Source organism: Mastigoproctus giganteus, chromosome 14, assembly GCF_048544385.1.
Source record: "Mastigoproctus giganteus isolate SK-2022 chromosome 14, ASM4854438v1, whole genome shotgun sequence".
Lineage (NCBI taxonomy): Eukaryota > Metazoa > Arthropoda > Arachnida > Uropygi > Thelyphonidae > Mastigoproctus > Mastigoproctus giganteus.
In genome coordinates this window covers 43,097,102-43,121,145 of record NC_143588.1, presented here as the reverse complement: position 1 = coordinate 43,121,145, position 24,044 = coordinate 43,097,102, and the positions used below count along the sequence as shown (strand labels likewise).

Below are 24,044 nucleotides of genomic sequence, written 5' to 3'. Positions count from 1 at the left end.
CTGTGTGTACGTCAAACATGAGCTACCATGCCTTCAACTCAGTAGCTCATAATCACTAATGCAGGATGCTGTTTTCTTACGATTTCAGAGATCCCGTATTAAATTGGATCTATACCTATTACAAAAGTAATGGATGCAGTAATAAAACCAAATAAATGACCTACATTAGCAGGTATACTGTTGGGTGGCACAAAATATGTTTGAAATGGGGAAGATATAATGATGAAAAGTTGTGCTGTACAACTTAGAATTCCCTAAACTAGATGTATACAGGATGTTTCAAAAGCCACGTTGCTCCTTTTTCGTTACATATGTTTTACCTAAATGGGCTATATATGCAGCCTCCTAACAGCAGTGGTTGGCTGTTCCATGTATTGTGAACAATGGTTTGCACATCCATTTACTCCCAAGAAGGGAGCTCATGAAAGCCACATGCTAGTAAAACTTATGATAGATATCCAGAATGATTTCAACAAAAGCTTCAATAAAACATCTCCACTAAAGAATATGGCATTATGCTCGGGGAAGAAGCTGTTTGAAACTGTTCCACAAGGACAGACCATGGTTGGGAAGATCATCAGTGCAAGCAGAGCAAAGTTTAAGCACAGGTGCATATTTTTGAATGTATAACTAAAACAGCAGAATAGATATTTCACTAAACTGAAGGCGCCTCCGTAGCCAGGTGGGCAGGAGCAGCCGTGCATAGCACACGCTCCTTGATTAGACCGGGGTTCGAGCCCGTGACCACCAAATACGGAGGATGCGGAAAGGTCAGGGAATGACCACCGCATATCCCGTAGCAATACGGCCTTAGTTGCTAATGCTCCTAAAAACCAAATAACAAACAAACAAAACAAAACTAAACTGAATGCATAATAATACTTGGACTGATTTCTTGTCTACAAATCAGAAATGGAAAAGGTTAAAATTGATAAAGATCTTAGAATACTTTTGAGGATACTACAAGGTTGGGGGAAAAAATTGTAAAAATGCTGAATTATGGGAATACAGATGCCATGTTGTGGACATCCTTTGGAACCAGGGCAGTCTGTATTCATCAGCTTTCCCAGATGCCTGAATGAGGAATGCATCACCTGGCACTTGAATGTCTGGCAAAAGGTCCCCAGTTTCATCCAACTTACTCTCTCAGTGATTTAGTCTCATCCAGCAATGTATCAAATTTTCAATTGCAATTTGACCCACACTGCCCTTCCAGAACGTAGGTGGGGAAAACTCATCAGTTGAACTAGATTTATCTACAATACAAGAAATATTAACAGCAACCTCATGATTCATAGGGGAATCACCTACAGCCAACTACCACTTGGTAATGCAGTCCTCTGTAGCATTCTGGCCGAATCTTGCATCAGCCATCATTAAAGTAAAAATTGCATAAATATCACAATATATTTAATGCACTAATATATGAGGGACACTTGAAAAGTTCATGGTTTGAGTATGAAGGGTTTATTTGTAGTCTAGTAACATTTTACTTTTCAGCACAGTCCCCTTTGGGGTCAATATACTTTTGCCTCCAATGCGTTGATTCCAACTGCAGAGAAAGTTTTCTCTTGTGCCTCCAGGAATGCATCAATGACATCACTGTTTGTGGGAAAATGGATGCAACCAGGTAATAATTTCAAATTAGGAAATAGGTGAAAGTCCGATGGTGCCAGATCTGTGACTATGCAGGATGGTCCAGCATTTCCGAAGTTGCAGTCATGCAGTGCAGGTATGGCAATGAGAGACTTGTGAGCAGAAGTTCCTGGTGGAATAAGACTCCTTTGCTGAGTTTGCTTTGGCATTTTCACACAAATGCCCCACGTGATATGTGTAATATGCCCCTGTGACTGTCTCGCCCATCTGAAGTTAATCTACTAGCAACATCAGCATTCCAAAAAACCAATGCATTAGCCTTGGCTTTCTTTGGAGTAGGAAAAGAGCTGTGTTTTCACTATTTGGATTGCTCCTAAAGTGATGGATCCATGGCTTGTCCATTTTCACAAACCTTGCGAGGAAATTTGCTGGATCTGCTTGAAAACTATACGAATGTTCACCTGACTTGGCGACGCTTATGCATTTTTGATCTGTCAACTTTAGGATGCGTCGTGATGACACCTTTATCATAACAAGAATCTCTGTTATTATGTGGTACACACATTCAGATGAGGTGCCCATGACACTGGCAAAGTACCAAACTCATTCATTCATGCACACTTTCAACTTCTTGATGGACATTGCAAGCCTTCCAAGCTCTCCCTCTCTCATTTAAATTCTGCTGCCCATTTCTTAACCGAGGAATAGGAAGAGGCATTCAAAACTTTTGTTGACTCGAGAACCTGCAATTAAAAAAAAGATGTTATTGAAACTGAATGAAACTTAGTGGGTACATCAAGTACAGAAATACAGGCAGTTCTCGCTTTACGAGTTTTTTTTTTTTTTTTTTTCAAAGTATCAAGTATCAACAAAATCAAAAATATGAACATTAATTGCAAAAAATGAATGCTAAACATTCATAAATACCGCATTTCAAATCAAGTGCATAGTTATACAATACAGTGTACCGTACTTTACGATATTAATCCGTTACCATCATATCGTAATGTGAACCCAATAACAAATTGTTTTTGATAATTCATTCCACAACCTCGGAAGTTCAAATTTTCGCTATATAATTCCCTAAAAAAGTCATTTTTATAGTGTAAACTGTATTAGTTACCAATTCAAATCATTAAACGCACTACACTTTCAACTGTGAAAGTGTAGTGCGAAAATACTGATAGCTGGAATTGTATGGGTTTTTATGTTATTATGGTGAAATGTGTTTGCCCTTTACTGAAATCTTCAATCGTATAAAAAACACATTTTCCGAATCTTCTCTTCATTCCTTTGTTTTTGCTTCGTAAACTTGTTACTCCGTGCAAATTGTGTTAGTTGTAATTTGTGCATTCCATTAAAAAATGCTTATGCACGCTATTGAAATTTATAAAGAAAAGAGAAGATTATCTTGGAAATAAATGCCTCTTGAAACATTTCTGAAGATGACTCCTTGTGCAACAAACCAACAAATGCAGAGCCAATAATGAGTGATCGAGTGTGCATTTAGTCGATGATGATGAAGTATAAACATTCTTTAACATTTGTAAGTCATAAATAATTTCTCTATTATTATAATTTGCTTGATTTTACAGGCTACGTTTTCATTTCTTTGTTTAAACAAACTAATTAGCCAACTAATTTCATTGTTGATAATGTAACCCCAATTTTTAACATTACGTCTATGGGAAATAAATTCCCTCTTTATGAGCGTGCGCGCTAGGAACGAATTAACTCGCAAAGTCGAGAAATACCTGTATTTAATACCATACTGCTGCTACCTTTTCATACTCAGGCCACAAACTTTTCAATCCCCCATATAATATATTAATGTGCTTTTAAAAAAAATAGCCTGTGCATATATTTCCATATTATAACATAGAAAAAGCAAACTAATTAAAGTTACAAAACCAAATAACTAACCCCCTTTAAGTGTTCTCAAAAATATTTTTCTATACTGATTCACCTTCAGAGCTCAGGAAAACTGTGACCACAGCCTTAACAAACCGAAAGACTGCAGTTGCTTAAAATGTCTTTAAAGGCTGAAAAGAGCCAAATATAAAACAAATATATACTTTTTGTTTATGATGATAAATATGTTATTATAAGTTGACTTTCAATGAGAGCAATTTCTAATATTATACGAGTTTTGCCTATACAAGCCAAAACCCTACCAGGTAGCATAGTGGTTATAATTGCTGTCATCCCACATTGTGTGGAAAAGGCCAGTGTTTGGATCTCATCAGTGGTGCAAGGAATTTTATGGACTCTTTTCACATTGTGGCCAAGTTCATCAGATGGGATAGAAAAGCCATCCCCCCCGTAACTCAGATTTTTTCATCAAGCAAACTGATCAGACAACACACACAATTTAGACAAAATACACTCTTGTTAATAAAATTAGAAAAAAATTTGGGATTATTTTTTCAAGAGAGCTCCCTATTATCAAAGTAGCAGCATCCCCTGGATGTATAAACTACTGTGGTCCACTGATAACAGAACCACTTAATACTATACACAATAGCCACACAACTAGCTCAGCAGTTTTGTTCCCAACACAGATTACTATTGCAGTTGCCCTACATACAACACTTTCCCATCAGCAGTGGCACCACAAAGTGTAGTGAAAACAGTGATGGATCACTTAGCAAGTGCTCAACTTTCTTTAATCTGGAAAATGTTTCAGATTTTTTAAATTCTGCTTTAAAAAATGCCAATATTTCATATTTTTCTTAATGAATTGCTATACTTACTTACATTATCTTTTAGTTATTGCATGAAGATTATTCCTTTTCCAGACATGTAGATATTTTACTTAATTGACTTGTAGTTCATGTTTCCCTCCCCCATTATGAAATTTTCAGGACTTAGGATTGGCCCAGACTGCAGCTACTCGTACCACTTCTCCAATACCCTTAGGATCTCTGGCTCACCAACTGTTTCGTATGATGGTTAACAACGGATATGCAACAAAGGACTTCTCATCTGTATTTCTTTTTCTACAAGAAGGAAAAGCTAATTTAAATTGAATTTTTAACACATTCATGTTTGATACATTTCTTTGAGTGTACATGTGAAAATGGCAAATCAGTCATGAGAATTGTATCTCTTTTGTAAAATCCGAATATGGTTTCCACCTAAAAAGTGACTATCAAGTTTTGAAATATAAATATAGATATATTTTTTTTAAGTTGCATGCTGAAGTTCTACAATCATTAGGGCAAATATCAGTGACAAATACATTTGAATTTTATTTTTGAGAAAGTTTAATGTAACCTGATTGTAAGGAGGGTACAGTATATGATTTTTGAGGAAAATCAAAAATTCAGTATAGTTCCTGTATGAAACTATACATAAACTCTACTTCCCTGTTCTGCCATCTAGAATGTTTTATTTTGGGTTTCAATAAAACCCAATTTTACAATTGGGTTTTATTGAGAAGTGACAAAGTTTACATGGATACATTCCAGAAGGACCAGCATTTCCCTATAAGATTATTGGCTTGTGAAATTATTATTGATTGCTTAAAATAGAATAGCATGATTGTTTCCTTATTTTTCTTCCCTTACATGATTCATTTATGTTTTAAGTTGGCTGTTATTCTTTTTTTATATATATATATATAAATTCTAGACATGCTGTATACTCTGGCTTATTAATAAATTAACATGATGCTGACACTCTATTATCCAAATGAATTTAAAAAAAAAACTTAAATGTATTCTTACACCCAAAGAGAAATTGATGATCCAACATACCTGGTATCAATGGTTTAAGATCTCAGACCCCAAATTACATTAAACCACCAACCAATACTTAGGAGTGGAAGGAAACATTAGCATATATTTAAAAAACGAATGCAAATATGATATAATTAAGATACTATTCTGAAGCTGACAAGGCTTTTTGACAATGGTCATGATCACAGGGTGACTACCATGTGATCATGATCGTTGATTTTTATTTGTGTGTAAGAATACATTTATTTATTATTTTTTTTAAAAATTCATTTGGATAATAGATTGTTATCATCGAAGCATTCTGCAAGTAATTATTGAGGTAGTTCCTCTTGTTCATTTATTAATTTTGGCTTTAAGTCAACCTAAAAAAAAAATTTTTATATCACACATGCTTCAATATTGAGGCATTGTTTATAGAGAAACCAATTTGCAGTACATTAACAAAGAGGCAAACAGTTAAGTGACAAACACTTCTATGTATGTTTAGCACCAACAAAAGTGGTGTCAAACTGTCACCTATTCTTGTATGTGAAAGTTGGACAGTTTTGTGACTTCCTACATGGCAGAGTACTATATATGCTTACTGTTTGTTTTCCAGTGTATTGTAATAATACTTAGAAGAAAGAACAGAAATAATTGAATTAAGAACTGGACAGCAGTTATCAACAAAGATTTTATCGTAATACACCACTATGCAACATGCAAAAGGTGACTGTAGAAAAGGGAATCATTCAACTCATATGACAAATATGTGATTAAGCACAAATTATCCAAGGCAAAAATTGAACCAACATGCCAAAATATATGATCTCTTTAGCCATAATTGCTTGGATAAATTTATTATATGATAGTTTGAGTAACCTACAGTATTAGTTGTAATAAACTTATCAAAGTTTATTAATAATGTAATAATATAGTTGTAGTAAGTTGTCTGTAACATCACTTTAATTTCTGAAGTGCTACAGAATTAGATGTTATGAGTCTTAAAAGAATTAATTTTCAAGAAAATTTATAAATGAGCCTCCCATTTAGTTTTGACTTGTTCTTCACTATACATACAGTGGCATGTGCTGAGAAGTTAAAGTTTATATATAAATATACACTCATGAGCTAAAACATTATAACCATTTACCTAATAGCATGTTGGGGCACCCTTTGCTGTTGTAATTGCTTGCACCCCATGTGGCATAACTCAACCAAACCACAAAAGGTGTCCTTAAGTGTACTGGAGTTTGGCAATGGAGCAAGGCACTGGCAAATTCTGCATCCCACAAATGTTTGGTGGGACTCATGTTGGGGGAATTTGGGATCACACAAAATGCTTGGACATTATCTTTGAACCATTCCTGCACAACGTGGGCATTGTCTAAAACTTTGTCAACAATGCTGAGGTAGGATCTGGCAGCAAGGGTGTATCAGTGGGGATGATGGGACCCAGTGATGTCTATGAAAACATTCCCCAAACCATGATACCCCTGGTGCTGACCTCTATGGACTGTTCTTGCTGCACCTTCACTACGGTGGCTGTCTAGCAATCAACAATGCATGTGGTTGCTGAGATGCTAGCTCACCTTCCTAGCACTGAAAATCATTTCAACATCAGTAAATTGACAACTTTTACATATGTGCAGCATCGTTTTTCCTCTGCTGACAGAAATTTGAACAAATTTTTTTTCTTCAGATCACTTCCCCATACCCTAAATGACATACCCACCAATTTTCACAGTGCTAACTCTAAACGTTTTGACACTAGGGTCTCCTGAATAGGGAAACTTATTTTATAACCACCCGGTATATATAGCACCTTTGTGTAGGTGTTCCATTTCATAGAAAAATATCTTTAACCCTTCTTTGTTCGAGGTAGAATAACACAAGGGCTGAAAACTGTACAAACAATGTGCTTTGCAAGATTGCAATAAGTCTATGACTTGTGAAAAAGATTAGAAGAAATTGGACTTCCGAGTACAGGAACTCCCCGACTTACGCAAATTTTTGCCAGCTGGTGCAAACTTAAAAAAAAAATCGTGGAAACGTATTTTGCATCCCGTAGGAATAAATGGAGGTATTGTGAAAATATCATAATGTGAACCCAATAACACTTTTTTTTTTTTTTTTTTTTGGTAATTTGTTCCAAGACCTTGGAAATTGAAATTTTTGCTTTTTAACTAAATTATTTATCTCTTCAAAATTTTGGTCATTTTTATAATGAAAATTGTGCTACACTTTTATCATACGAACGTATGTTATCATACGTTCCTTTATAAGAATTAATTTTGAATGCATTTTGTGATATTTTTTAAACACACATTTCTGGAGGTCAATACCATAAAATAATAAAAACAATTTGCACTTTCCGGTTTATTGGTCTTTTCTGTTAGTGTAATCAGTGTGTTCCCCTTTACTAAAATCTTCAATCATATAAAAAACAAATAAATTTTCAAAATCTTCTCTTCATTCCTATTTATGCATTACAATGATGAAGGGAAAGTGATCAACGAAAAGTGCAAGTGCTGGCAGTGCTAGGAAACAAAACGAAACAAAATTGATTTAGAAATGAAGATGATTAATTAAGAAGTACGAAGCATTACAAAGTTTGTCATCTATTGCACGGAATTAGGTCTCGCTGCTTCAACAGTGAATACTATTTTAAGGGACAGTATGTATAACAGAACATGTTAAAGGATCAACGTATTTCACACCAGGGCCAGTCTGCCCCAACAGTGATCACAAAACAGCATTCAGGTGCTATATTGAAGATGGAAAAGCTATTAATAATATGAATGGAAAATCAGATTCAGAAGTGAGTGCCCCTGAGTCCAATGGCCATTCAAGCAAAAGCAAGAAGTATTTATGAGGATATTAAGGATAAGTACAGCGAACTCCAAGCCAAGTTTTTGGCAAGCAATGGGTGGTTTAATCCGTTCAAACATCGCCCTAGTTTCCAAGACATTAAAGTCACCAATGCCGATTCTGCAGCTGCAGAGAAATTTTGTAATGTGTTGGAAAAAACCCCTTCTAAATCTCCACAGCCCTCATCTTCTGCAGCAGCATGCTTATCATCTGGAGAGTTAATTCTGGCAACAATGCTCAAAAGGTTAAGCTTGCTGACGTTATGCCTGTCTCTTTTTGTAAATTTTTGAAATTTTGTACACTTTTGTAATTTTTCCTGCACATGAGATAAAAAAAAAATTTAATAATTCTATTTACATGTTCATCGAACATTTCTTTTTTGCTTCTATCAAATTCAGTGTGCATAGGTGCAAGTGCAGAATTTCCCTAAATGCTTATTTAGGGAAATTCCGACTTACGTAGTGTTCCATGGAATGCAACCCTTACGTAAGTTGGGGAGTTCCTGTACATCTATACGTTGTAAGTTACAAATTTAAACTGTACAAGAATTACATAGGGATGCCATCTTGCAACTCCAGTTTTATAATGGTTTAAGTCAAAACAAAAACCTAACGAATGATATCATATTTAGCAATGAGGCAAGAATGTTGAATTCTTGTCTCCAGTTCTTGCATTAGGTGAATACCATTTTGAACAAAATTTCACTGGCACCATTTAGTTGCTTTTACTTTCAGTATAATGGAATGCCACCTCACTATGCTATTTTAGTTGTAAAACTTGCTGAGTTAAGTTCTTTTTGAATGTTCGCTGGGACACAACAGCTCCAAGTGGCCAACAAGTTTCACTCCCCTGCCCTCACATAAATGGATTTTTTATGGGATCACCTTAGTTCTGATCTTGTGTTCACTAGCTTCCCATATACAGAAGAGCTTAAAGAAAATACCTCTATGATTCATGCAAACAGTGGAAAGCTGTCGAATGTTTGTTTTAATTCTAATGTATTAGTTCTTTTTTAGTTGGATGAAAACCATATCCAAATAAATTAATGGTTTTCGTTCAAAGATTATCATGCAGTATAATTAATATCCATCTGCTTAAATGAACTGTATTGTTTTGAATTATTGGCACTTGTAAAATGCATTGCTTAAGGCTCAATTGTCAGTTCTTGGGGTGGGGAACCTTGCACCTCAGATTAGTTAACCAAGTCCCACTAAAAAGTTACTAACAGGACCAAACAAGAACCAAAACGAACCAGGACCAAACCAAATACATCATGTCACGAAGGTACCGAAAAAGGCAACCATTAGGCAAAATATTTTCTAAGAGAGAAGGCAATGGTTTACCGAATACTCTGGGGTTACTTCTATCCGTATACACTACTTTGCACTTTGTCAATGTTAAACTTCAGTTGCCACTTCTCAACCCAACTGCCCAACTTTTCTAGCCCCTGTTGCAGTAGCACACTGCCAATTACTGTCATTAATAACCCTGCCAACCTTTGTATCATCTACAAACTTGGACGTTAAGCCTGATATACCTTCATCAATATCATTGATAAATATACAAAAAACACTAGGCCCTACACCGAACCCTGGGTGACTCCACTAATAACATTAGTTCATGAAGAGCAGCATCCATTGATTACCACTCTGTCTTCTCCCACTCAACCACTCTTTCGTCCATTGTAGCAACATGCCCTTAATACCACACAGCTCTAATTTGTACGGTAGGCTTCCGTGCACAACAGTGTCAAAAGCTTTCCTTAAATCCAAGTATATGATATCAAAATTATTTTTTGCATCCGGTTCCTTTGTAACTACATCATAATATCCAATCAAATTTGTCAGACAAGACTTTCCCTTAGCAAACTCATGCTGTGTCTGAATTATTACTGCAGTATTGTCTGGATCACTGCCGCACAAGAAGGCGCCTCCATAGGCAGGTGGGAAGGAGCAGCAGTGCGTAGCACACGCTTCTTGATTAGGCCGGGGTTCGAGCCCGTCACCACCAAATACGGAGGATGCGGAAAGGTCAGGGAATGACCACCGCATATACCGGAGCAATATGGCCTTAGTTGCTAATGCTCCTAAAAACCAAATAACAAACAAACAAACAGCCGCACAAGATGACAGGTGTGCCGCAAACTTTGCTGAAGCTGCATACCTATAAATACTATATATATTATGTTTAGAAATTGACAACTGAGAACTTTACCTATTGTAAGAATTTAACTTTACATTATTTACTCCCAGTTATAGTTTTTATATATGCTTGTAATGCTACTCATTGTTAAATTTCACAATACCGAAACACAATGTTGTACGTGTGAGACAGTAAATTATTTTTTGCACGAGTATCCAATACTTGCTTTCTAAAGTTATTTGAGTGTTCGCCCTTCAATGTGATACTTGTGCCTGTGGCACAAGTATTACATTGAAGTTATTTATTTGGTTTAATATTAATAGATTTTTTTTTTTTTTTTTTTTTATTTGCTTTTGTAGTGATTTAGAGTTCATAAAATGTTAATATATGCATGAGCCAATTTCTGTTGGATTATTGGAACAATAATAATTGATTCTATTGGACTTATAGCAGAGGCATATGATGAAAGAAAGCCAGCTTATGCAGCATCAGCCAAAAAAACCCTCCCATTTCACCCATCTATTCACTCTAAATGCTTGTCCACCTCAGCCTTAAATTTATTTAAGCTCTCAACATCCACAACAAGAGATGGAAGTCTCTTCTACAAATCAACTACCCGCTGGCTAAAGGCAAATTTCCGGACATCTATTCTACAACTGTCTTTCCTCCCTCAGGTTCTTAATCTGAGCAAGAGGAAGAATTCCATCACCATTGAGCTTGCTCAACCTGTTCAAGGCCTTATACACCTCAGTCAGATCATCTCGCATGTGACTAGTCTCCAGGCACTGCAATTTGCAGAACTTAAGCCTATCTTGGTAAAAGCACCCTTTTGTTCCCCTCACCAATCTTGTTGCCCTTCTTTTTACTCATTCTAGCAACTCTAGATCCTGCCTACAGACCTGTACACAGTATTAAAGGTGGGGCCTGACCACTGCCTTGTACAACGAGATAATCACCTCCAGGTCCCTGCTAGCAAAATTCCTATATATCATTGACATCATGACCTGCTCTGGCAGCCTGTCTGCACTGCTCAGCAAACTTCATATCTGACTGCACAATTTACCCCCAGGTCTTTTTCACTCTTCCCTGAGTGTAGTACATTTCTCTTGGGTTACTGCTACCCATATGCAGTACTTTGCATTTGTCAATGCTGGCACTTCTTAGCCCATTTGCCCAAATTATCTAGATCCAGTTGCAGTAGCATATTGTCTTTACTGTCATTAACAACCCTGCCAACCTTTGTATCATCTGCAAATATGGACATTAAGCCTGATATACCCTCAACAGTATCATTGACAAATACACAAAACAACAATGGACCCAGCACCGAACCCTGGGGAACTCCACTAATAACATTAGTCCACAAAGAGCAGTGTCCATTTATATCTGCCATAGACTTCTGCATCTCCTGATCCCATGCATTTTTCTTCTCTGCCACGAGCCTCATTAATTCATCTGACATCCATTTAGGACAAAACCTTGAACAGTATTTCTTAGTTGGTATGAAAAGCCTATTAGTCTTCAAGATTAAGTCCCTGAAGGTTTCCCATATAGAATTCACCATTAGTAAAATCAACAGTTAATTCCACTGTATAGAATTTAAAAACTGTCTGAGACCACTATAGTCATCTTTCCGAAAGCAAAACCCTTCCCTTTACCTTTGATGGTAGTTAAATCTTTAAGTAAATCCCACATCAGTACACTGTGATCACTGTCACCCAGTGGTTCCTTTATCTGCAAATTATTAATGCATGAATATTATTCCCTCTGGTTGCCTATCGAATATGTTGCTGTAGTAAAGTCATCCAATAAATCCACAAAAGTCTTGCTAGTGTGCGAATGACCAAACCACAAGTTCCAGTCAATATCTGGAAAGCTAAAATCCCCATTATAAGACATTCTGTTTTACTGGCCCACAATTGCTCATTATATTCATCAGGCCTATAACACACACCTACTCTCATTTTCCCTTTCCCAGTGCTTATGTCACACCACACTGACTCAACATTGCCTTATCCACCAATGCCAATTGGATGCACTTAGATTTTGTGCTTCTTAACTAACAGCATAACCCCTCCTCCTGTCTGTCCTCCCCAAATTCCAATTCTGAACTGCTTATATCTGCATGACACTGCATCTCTGATATCCCAACAATATCCACCTTTGATGTCTTGACCAGTACTTGTCTTGACCAGTACTTCAAACTCATCAGATTTCTTGACTATACTTCTAGCATTGGTATACATGCACATGTTTCTACTCTTAGTTATCCTATCAGAGCCCATGTATTTACTTGTTCCACTATGACTCCCAGCAACTTGCTTTTCAGGCTGCTGCTCATTTCAATAGAGGCAGTGCAAGAATCACTTTAGGCTCTGCCTGTGGCCAACTGTTAGTCTTTTAATCTGTAATATTGCCATAAATTATGCTTTTTGGGGGATTAACATTTGGACGTGCCATGTTGTATCATGAATAACTTAAGGTGTGCCGCGAAGAGAAAAAGGTTGTGGAACACTGGTCTAGATGATCCTGCAATGCATCTTTAACCAGTGACTCCATTATTTTCCCCAGAACAGAAGTTAAACTAACTGGTCTGTAATTACTTGTGTCACCCTTAGATCCCCCTTTGTGAATTGGCAATACATTTACACATCTCCAGTCTTTTATTATCTTCCTGCTCTTATAGTGCCCATAATATGTGATGCGCTATATAAAACATGTAACTAATCTGTTCCTTAACATGATATCCATTCACTGTGTGTTTTTTTTTTTTTTTTTTTTTTTCCCACTTGTGCAAGCTTTTGCTTCTCCATTGTTATGGAGAAGCAAAACCTGATGACCCAACTTCCCTTATCTTTTTTTTTTTTTTTTTTTCCTCCTGAATTGCAGCTCTAAACTTTGGCATAACATTCTCCTGTTGTTGTAGGTGTAAGGTCAGTTAACAATAATCCTTTTGTTGTCCCAGAAATCGCAGCCAATACTTTTCCACCTGATAATTTGGTTTGAAACTTTTTGGGAATGAATATTTTTCAAATTTTTTTTTTTCCAGAACGAATGCTTCCTAATTTGGATTTAGGATCATAAAAATGTAGCCAAGTTTCGTCACCAAATGAAATAAAAATCTAGCTAGATTAACAAAAATTAATCTTAAATTCTTTTCTGATGGCTTTACTGACTGCTCTTTACCTATCTTGCACAAACTTGGAACATCCCCAAATCTTTTGTTAAAATGCTTCCATGGGAAATTAGGTACTTTTTCAAGTTCACATACTTTCTTCTTTGTAAACAGATCCTTCTGTTTTATGAAATTTTTGATTCAACAATGGAAATTTTTTCAGAATTGATTTCTTCAGATGGCTGACTATACTGTAGATCATTCAGAACTGACTCCTGTCCTCTTTTGAAGTCTGCTGCACATCTTGCAACAGTTGCATAACTGGTTTCAATATATCAGCAGAGCAGACACCCCAGTAATTTAATGGATTTCTTTAGCACTTCTGCTCTCTTTGGTCAAAAATTTGCTTACCAAATGGCATTCAATTTGATATTCATTCAACGAATTCAGTTAATTCTTTTACCGTCTATCAACACAAAAAATTGAATTTTAGAAACTGCATGAAACAAAATAACCTATTCTATAATTTATTAATAGATTTTATATACAGCCACTCCCCGATTAACATAAGGGTTACGTTCCGCGGAATTCTACATAAGTCGGAATTTCCCCCTATGCTTGAGCAGCGCTCACAACTGTGCTCACTGAATTGATTGAATCAAAAAAGAAATGTTTGACGAACATGTGAATAGAATTATTTATTGTATTTATTCAATTTTTATCTCATGCACAGGAAAAATTACAAAAGTGTGCAATTTATAAAATCACAAAAAAAAAGAGAGGAGACAGGAATAATGTCAGTAAGTTTTACCTCTCGAGCATCGTTGCTAGAATCAACATCTTCAGCTGATAAGTACGTCGCTGCGGAGGTTGAGGGCGGTGTAGATTTAGAAGGGGTCAGCCGCTCAACCTTACGAAAGAACAATGGGTGACTGGACGGTGGCTTTTTTTCTTTTCATCGTAGATTTCTTTGTAGCAAGCATATCATTATTCACCCCTCTGTTAACTCAAATTTAACTTTCACCACCACTGAACTAGCTGGAATCCCTCTGTTAACTTGTAAAAATCATTCGCTGTCAGGATCCATGTTCTCAAACCTCGCCATTGCCGATGCAATTTCATGAAATGCCATTGCCATCTTCGAGCCAGTGACCACCAAATGCGGAAAGGTCAGGGAATGACCCCAGAGCAATACGGCCCACATATCCCCAGAGCAATACGGCCCACATATCCCCAGAGCAATACGGCCTTAGTTGCTAATGCTCCTAAAAACCAAACAACAAGCCATTGCCATCTCTCTGGTGATGAAGCGTCTTGGCTCCTCAATTAGTTGATTTTGAGCTTCGTCAGCATTTTATTCTTTCACTATTGCTGCCTGCAAGTCAGTAAGTTCTTCGTTAGATAATTCCTTCTCTTCTTCCTCTATTAACTCTTCCACATCTTTGGCAACAACCTCTTCATATGATTCGTCTTTTTCAAACCCTTTGAAGCCTTTTATGTGCCGTGGGCATATTTTCTTCCATGCGCCATTTAAACAACATTTAGTAATTTCTGCTCAGGCCTTATTAATGTTTAGGATGACATGGTAAATATTGTAAGATTTCCAAGTCTCTTAACTTAATTTTTCTCATCATCTACTGCAGACAATGCCTGAGAAAATGTGCGTAAATAGTATGCTTTTAAATTTGAAATAACACCCTGATCCATAGGTTGGATGAGTGAAGTCCTGATTGGCGGTAGAAGTATGACTCTCACGTTCATCTAGATGTGTAGGATGTCCAGGAGCATTATCTAATAGAAGCAAAATCTTGAAAGGAACATCGTTGTCTTTACAATATTATCAACCTTGAGAATGAAGCAGCAATTAAACCAATCTCAAAGAGAGATATTGTTATCCATGCTCTCTGGTTCGATTGGAAATGCACGGGTAGGGTGGCTTTATTGATGCCCTTAAATGCACAAGGATTTCCAGAATAGTACATAAGCAGTGGTATTAATCTGTAATCTCTGCAGCTGCAGAATCAGCACTGGTGACTTCACCACCTACTTTAATGTTTTGGAAACCAGCGCGATGCTTATACTTATTAAACCACCCGTCGCTTGCCACAAACCTGACTTGGGGGTCGCCGTACTTATCCTTAATATCTTCATAAACACTTCTTGCTTTTGCTTGAATGGCCATTGGACTTAGGCTTCTGAATCCGATTTTCCATCCATATTGTTAATAGCTGTTCCATCTTTGATATAACACCTGAACACTGTTTTGTGATCACTGTTGATCTTAAGTGCATTGATCCTTTAAAACAGTATTCACTGTTGAAGTAGCAAGACCTAATTCCCTTGCAATTAGATGCCAAACTTTGTCCTGTTTCGTACTTCTTAATTAATCATCTTAATTTCTAAATCAATTTTGTTTTGTTTCCTGGCACTGCCACCACTTGCACTTTCCGTTAGTCCCTTTCCCTTCATAATTTTAATACGAAAATAGGAATAAAGAGAAGTTTCTGAAAATTTGTTTTTTTATATGAGTGAAGATTTCAGCAAAGGGGAACTCATTTCACCATAATACTGTAACATAAAAACCCACACAATTCCAGTTATTGGTATTATCACAAATGCAATAAGATCGAGTTTACTACCCGTTTATAATTAGATGCATTAACTGAAAAGTCCAATAAACCGGAAATTGCAAATTGTTTTTGTTTTTCGGTCGTGACTTCCAGAAACATGCTTTAGAAAAATATCACAAAGGCATTCAAAATTGATTCTTATAACAGAACATATAATAACGATGAAAGTGTAGTGAAATTGAAATTTTCATGATAAAAATTACTTTTTAGAGAAATAAATAGCTTAGTAATTAGCAAAATTTTCAACTTCCAAGGACTTGGAATGAATTACAGTGACATTACAATACTTTCACAATACCGTTTCAAAGTATGTTTCCATATTTTTCCAGTTTGCACTGGCCAGCAAAAACCTACGTAAAGTCGAATTTGCGCAAGTAGAGTATTATGTAAGTCAGGAGGGAATTCCTGTACTGTATTCTCTGAACTTTTTTGTCCATCCCTCCTACGCACCAAGGGAAACTTGTATAAAGACAGAAATACCATACAGATGTCTCTAACAAACTCATTTGGCCTTTATCTTTATCATTTTTGGAATAGCTATTATCATTATACATCTCTCTTTGTACTGTAACCTCACTATTCCTTCTTAGTAGTGTACACACAAGGTTCCGGCCTATTAGTGCAGGAAAAAAAAAAAAGCCTAGAATATTGATGAATACAGGCTGGCCTCTATTAATGCTTCCCACAAGCACGTCATGCAAACACTTTAATCGAATATAATAATCAATAGGAAAAATTATAATTGGTCTGTAACTTTCAGGAATGTCCGTAAGGAATTCCATAAATCCTTTATGAATTCTAAAGAAATAATTTTATTATTCACAGGCATGATTATACTTGCTTTATTTAGTATTAAGGAGGACACCTGCAATTAATTAAAATTTGGATAGATTAGAGTATTGAATTTCTCGTCAAGTGTTATAAAAGGACAGGAATTGCTATGCATAATAGTAAGTAGTGTGCCTGGCTTCATACCCCAGTAATTCTTGTCCCTTATACTAGAAAGCCACCAACAACCAAGCAACGAGAATGTATCATCTTGCATTAGATTCATTATGAACTGAATTTGTAAAATAACCCATAAAATAATATCTGTGGATTATATGCCCACAAACGTAGACTGAAACAGTAGGATGAGTAGCACAGGTTATGCAGGCATTGAAATAATATTTATTATATTAATAATTTAATTTAACAGTAATAATGCATTTCGGTATCAGGATACCCTAATCCCTCCAGTGGCAGCTCTAAGGCTTGAGCCTATGCTCACTATAGAAATGGCACTGCTATTCACAAGTATCTAAATTACTGATGTCATTTGAATAGCCTCACTAAAAATAAAGGAAAATCTGTTATTCTTTTAAAAGTAGGTACTGCCATCACAACTGTTTCAAGACTGTCTCTCAATCAGACAGCAGGTACCTTCTTAATAAACAGCAAATAATATATTGAATCCAAATGAGCAGGAAAGTGGTATGTGAAAGAAAAAAGCACGATAAAAGTTGTATTAATCCCTAATACACAGCTTCACGTTTTTATAGATTATTATTTATTTTTTTATGAAAATCTCAAACACGAGAGGCATTAGAACCTATAGTACTTAGTACCCTGCTTGGGTTGGAGGTTGAGAAGACGAAAGAAAATATTTGTTGACATTAGACTTGAACTTCTGTAGACGTGTAATTCTCAGGAAATACGTATGAAGGTTGTTCCAGAAAACGGCAGTTGAATGAATAAACGAGGAAGATGAAAAGTTCATTCTGTGAGTTTGAAGTTAGACAATAAATGGATGTTGGCTGGTGGCGTCACGTGTTTGGACTTTTTTGAAAGACAGAGCAAGAATTATAGAAGCCAATTCAGAAAAACAGTGCCAATGGAAGTATCTAGAAAAGGCATGCAGCAGAAACAGTACGTCTATGAGACAGCGAGTGGAGAGACTGTTAGAGATGAATCATTAATTAACGTAACTGCCCTCTTCTGAATGGAATCTAGAAGTCTTCTGAGAAAGGTTTTGGGGGCACCACCCCAGATGTGGGAACAATATTCCATGGTAGTGCAGATTTGTGATTTGTTCAGAGTGAACAGCTGTTTGGCAGAAAAGTAATGCCGAGAGCAAAAGAGAAAGCCAAGTTTTTTAGATGCAGAGGAAGCAATATTTGTAATGTGCTTGTGCCAAGAGAGATTAGAAGTCAGGATAATCCCCAAAAAAGATATATCAACTTGCCTAGTAATTGGAGTGTCACCAAAGATAAGCATAGGAGCAGAAGAATCCTTTTTGCAAGATATAAGACAAGACTGAGTTTTGGAAGGGTTGAAATCAACTAAGTTGTCTTTGCCCCACTAGAGAATTACCTGGAGATCGGCATTTAAGGAATTGGTAGCGGATATTCGAGAAGTTGAAGCTGATTGAGCAGGACAAGGTTTTTCAAAATGGAAAGTGGAATGCAATGTGTTATAATCGACAAAACTATTGATAGAATTTATAGTCAATGGAAGAAGGTCATTAATATACAAGAGGAAACGAGTGGGGGAAAGAACTGAACCTTGGTGGACACCAGCATTAGTGGAGAAGTTAGAAGACAGAGAGCCATCTACCATCACCCTCAGGAGCGATCAGAGAGAAAACTGGATAACCAATTACAAAAAACAGTTGGCAAACCATAAGATGGAAGCTTGTTTAGAAGACCTTTATGCCAAACACGATTGAAAGCCTTTGAGATGTCAAGAGCAACTGCTTGTGTTTCACCCAACTTTTCCATTGAACTAGTCCATAAATGGGTAACATAAGCCAGAATATCACCAGCGGATCGACACTGACAGAATCCATACTGGCGATCGTTGATCAGACGGAAGGTTTCCAAGTAGTTTAAGAGTTTGTGGTTAATTGATTTCTCCATTACTTTAGAAAGAGTAGAAGTAATTGCAATGGGACGATAATTGGATGGGAGGGACTTGTCACCCTTTTTAGGAACTTGCTAGAAATGAGCAAATTTCCAAGCAGAAGGAAAAACACCTTTGGAATAAGAAAGTGAAAAAAGGCGGCAAAGAACAGGAGTAAGTTTGGGAGCACAGGTTTTGAGAACAAGTGGAGAAATACCATCAGGACCTGGAGCTTTCTTAGCATCAAGATTCATCAAAATCCCTCTGATATCCTTTTGACGGAAGACCACAGGAAGCATTGAATGGACCGTGTTGGGAATGGTGGGAGGTGTTTTACCAAGTTCATTAATACATGAGCTGGAAGAAAAATGGGATGCTAGCAGGTCAGCTTTATTCTTGGCTAAAGTGACAACAGAACCATCTGGTTTTGACAGAGGTGGAAGCAGAGATGGGCAAAAGTTGCGGCCAATAGCTTTGGCAAGAGACCAGAATGCTCAGCTACCATTAGGGCAAGAAACAAGTTTCCTACTCTTAGCCTGTTCGAAATCTAGCTTCGACTGATTAATGACTGCTTTACAATTGTTCCGAGCTTTAGTGTAGGCAGAAAATGAAGAATTGGAAACAAGCCAATTACGATATGCAACATTCTTCTCTTCAACAGCTTTAATACATTTATTGGAAAACCAAGGTTTAGATAAAAGACAAGATTTTAAAGTGGAGCGTGGAATAAAGGATTCCATTCCTACAAGAATAATTTCACTGACATGATCTGAGAAAATGTTGACATCAGAAGTTTTGAAACATTAGTCCGACCAAGGAAAAGAAGAAAAGAAATCTCGCAGGTCATCCCATTCTGCATTCTTGTAATGCCAAACAATACGAGGTTAGGAATAGCCATGAGATAAAGGCTCCATTGGAGAAGAGACAATCACCAAAATGTGAACTGAGATACCTAAAGTACCACTCACTTCAACCCTGTACTTAAAGGGTTGTTCGTGAGAAGAAGATCAAGTGTTGGCTGTATGGTTAGGATTATCCGATATTCTTGTAGGTAAATGAACAATCTGTGCAAGATCATTAGAAATGGCAAAGCCTCAGCATCTTGACCAGCTGGGCCGGTGCGACTAGAAAACGGAAGCTGGCTGGAGTTGTGAACATTAAAATCACCAAGGAAAATTACTTCACTGTTAAGAAAGTTGGACTGGAAAAAATCAAGTTGCAGAGAGAGGAAGTCAAAGAGCTCCGAGTGGAGTTGGGAGAACGGTAGAGACAACAGATGAATTTGACACGATGAGGTAGAGAGATTTTAAGCCAGAGAAGATCGAACAGAGGAGATTCCAAATTACCAATTCTCTGATAGGGAATATCGGAACGGACATATGCACAAGTACCACCTTTGAGGCTAAAGGAATGATACAGTGAATAATTTGGGAAGCTGAGATGAGCAAATAGTTGAATTAACCGATAACTGAGATTCTGTCAGAAAGAGTACATGGGGTTTGGCAGACTACAAGTGGAAATGGACATCATTGAGATTAGAATTGAGACTGAACTAGGAAGTGTTTGGGAGGTTTGACAATTCATGGTGTATTCAATAGTAAGAAAAAGTGGGACATGTTGCATGAAGTAAGGAAATTTTTGGATATGGCATACACATGGTAAGAATATACCCAGATCATTGACATAACATGACTTTGACAATGCCCCCACGCATACACACTACTTGGACTCCCTCCAGTCACTATCTGGCAGTGTAGAGGTAGCAAGATTATATACACTAGCTGATCCGGAAGCCTACTAAAGAGTTACCAATAGGTTCGGTCTGGTGTGCTAATTAGTGGCCGGCCTGCAAACACCGTTTTAGACTCTCATCAACCAGTGTTGATGAGCGTCAACTAGCACCTAGTATTGCCTGGTAACACAGAGGGGCAGCATTCCTCTATGTGGTGTGGGCACCACACCTTGAACCCCGGCTTACGTTGGTTCACATCTGGGTGGTCACTCACCATGTGCTTGTGCATGGAGGTTATACCCAGGATTACTAACAGTCCAACCATCGTGAAGTTGCAAGCAGAGGATTTGGCTGCTGCAGACCACCTGGACTTCGTCGAAATTGGGTCCACTTGACTTGAGTGTCACCCGAATATCAGTTCCATCAGCATTTTAGACTCCCAGGTAGCAAGTACAGCTTGTCTGGCATATCTGAGAGAATGTCTGTGACATCCTCAAGGACCGGATTATGCACTAATTGCTGATTAAATTTTAACTCCCTTTACAGGTAGCAATTATTATACTGTTAAATGTAGTATTTGATTTTTAAATTTTTATCAAAGAAGAAACTTACTAATAAAACCTTACAAAATCAAAAAACTTTTAATGCTGACTTAGTATGTTAATTACAAAATAATGAGAAATTGTTTAAATTACAGTGAAATTTTTTTTTTTTTTTTTTACAAAATAGTTTAGTTAATCACTAATGATATAGATTATTATATTTAAATATAAAAACATGAAAATCAGACTCAGTTCAAAATGAGAAGAAACTATATACCCTCCATTTGGAATTTAGATAGCAGATATCAAAGAAGTTTGTATACAGTTTCTTGAGTGAAGCTCTGGTGATACACTATCTACAACACTATGTACAAACACTGCTAAGCAGAACTAGTATTCAACGCCACATTAAAAACTAGGAAAAAAAAATCTAAATAGTCCATTTTGCTTTACACAGTAGAAAAAAAAAATTTTTTTTTCAAGGATTATTCCTAATTTTTTTTCAGAACAGGAATATAATTATGTTACACATACAAAATATATTTCTGTTTCAGCCATGTGAGTTGATATCTGTTTAACAAAAAATTAGTGATATACAGATTACATTTAATCAAAAACATAAGCACTCAAACAAAATTAAGTTCTTGCTTATATATATATATAAAAAATTCTAAAAGGCAATCTAACAAAATATGGAATATTTCAGTATAAAAAAAAATTTTTTTGACATTAAAACAGCCCATTTGCAAACACCTGATTAGGTTCAACTTTTAGAAGTTCTCTTGTTCCAATTCCTTTTCCTTTTAGAATTTAACTTAAAGCAGTAGCAACAGATAAACTCTGGAAAAAAAATAAATAAATAAAGGATAAAAAGTATTACTAAATTAACGGTGGATGTAAAAAAAAAAATAAAAATATAGCTTTCTTCTTGATTCATGGAACTATTACATTTATCAAAATCAAGTTACCTCTTTGTAAATATAAAATCTCACATTTTTAATACGAGTATTCCATAATGTCTTGTAAACTAACTTTTGTATTCTAATACTATGCAAAGACATGACAGAAGGTTTATCTACTGGACTTAAATTCAGCGACTTCAAACTGTTCCACTGAGTTTGAGGTGGAGAACAGTTGTCGGGTTAGTGTTATAAAAAGGAATATTATAGTTCAGGAGATGAATCGTTAAAACACAGGGTAAATGTACATGAGCCAACTAACCAATCATGAAAGTACGTAAAAGCAAATTAATCAGGTAAGAGAAACCGTACAGCCACTCCCACACTTCCGTAAGGATTGCATTCCACGGAACTCTACATAAGTCCAAATTTCCCTAAATGCTTATGCAGCACTTGCAAATTTGATTGAAGCAAAACAGAAATGTTTGACAAACATGTAAATAAAATTATTTAATCAATTTTTTTATCTCATGTGCAGGAAAAATTATAAAAAGAGAGAGGAGACAGGCATAATGTCAGCAAGTTTTATCTTTCGAGCATTGTTGACAGAATTAACTCTCCAGCTGGTAAGCATGCTGCTGTGGAAGTTGGGGGCTATGGAGATTTAGATGGGGTTTTTTCCAACACATCACAAAATTTCTCTGCGGCTGCAGAATCGGCACTGGAGACTTCACCGCATACTTTAATGTTGTGGAAACTAGCGCGATGCTTGAACCTATTAAACCACCCATTGCTTGCCATGAACTCAGCTTGGGGTTTGCCATACTTATCCTTAATATCTTCATAAATACCTCTTGCTTTTGCTTGAATGGCCATTGGACTCAGGGGCAGTTCTTCTGAATCTGATTTTCCATCCATGTTATTAATAGCTTTTCCATCTTCGATATATTTCTGTTTCAGCTGAATGCTGTTGAAATTCAAAAATTAACTTCTGAAGAACAAATTACCAAAAAAACACGTTATTGGGTTCACATTACAATATTTTCACAATACCTCCATTTATTCCCACGGGATGTAAAATATGTTTCCATGATTTTTTTAAGTTTGCACTGGCCGACAAAAACTTACGTAAAGTCAAATTTCTGTAAGTCAAGTATTACGTAAGCTGGGGAGTGGCTATATTCTCAATTCTCACCTGTACTGTATTCTGTTTGAATACAGATGAGAATTGTGTTATGAACTGAACGATTGTGTTGTGAAATTGAACGATTTTAAATTATTTTTTTGCTGATTTTTTAAATTTTCGCACAACTATTAACGAGTTAATGGCACAAAAGGCAATACTGTTTTATATGTTGGTACCAATAATGTTAAGACTAGGTGCACTGGTGATTTACTTACCAAGTCTTGAGAAATGTTGGATCAAATCTGTAAGTGTCAATACCCAATCTACCTGATCAAAAGCCTTCTACAAATCATGTATATACATCATTATTCACTCGAGTCAAGTCATTCTGTAAACATTCTCATCACACTTTTTGCATCCCTTATTCACCATCCCCTCCTGAAACGGAACTGTCCTCCCACATTTTCCTCCATCCTATCTAATATTCTTAGCTGCATACAATACCAAACTTATTCCTAAAATCTTTACATTTCACTGCATAGCTTTTCTTTTTTCGTTGGTATCATTACTGTAGTGTTAAAATCTGACCATTTTCTTTGCTCAACCTACATAATTCTGTAGCTTACCTCTCCCAGTAACCTTACAAACTCCTGGAATTTTATTAATTTCTACTGCCTTATTTCCCTTCATTTCATTTAGTGCTATAATACCCCTTGCTGTCCTGATTTGCCATTTGTGTGTTTTCAAAATCATCCTCTTCCTACTCATCCTTTGACCCACATAACTCTCATA

The 24,044-nt window shown here is 36.4% G+C and overlaps 2 protein-coding genes across 2 annotated transcripts in view; one reads left to right on the top strand and one right to left on the bottom strand.

Annotated features, from left to right (window-relative positions):
• Positions 1-5,647, top strand: part of LOC150075090 (3-hydroxyisobutyrate dehydrogenase, mitochondrial) — a 91,589-nt gene extending 85,942 nt beyond the window's left edge. The window contains exon 6 of the mRNA XM_090389259.1: positions 4,461-5,647. Within this exon, the coding sequence (XP_090245385.1) occupies positions 4,461-4,625 (165 nt within the window). The 3' untranslated portion in view covers positions 4,626-5,647. The remainder of the gene's footprint in view (positions 1-4,460) is intronic.
• The window catches only part of LOC150075089 (endoplasmic reticulum junction formation protein lunapark-like), a 90,903-nt gene continuing 71,377 nt past the window's right edge, over positions 4,519-24,044 (bottom strand). Inside the window, exons 8-9 of the mRNA XM_090389260.1 lie at positions 21,981-22,067; positions 4,519-4,595 (exon numbers count right to left, since the gene is read on the bottom strand). Coding sequence (XP_090245386.1) covers positions 21,991-22,067 — 77 coding nt within the window. The 3' untranslated portion in view covers positions 4,519-4,595; positions 21,981-21,990. The remainder of the gene's footprint in view (positions 4,596-21,980; positions 22,068-24,044) is intronic.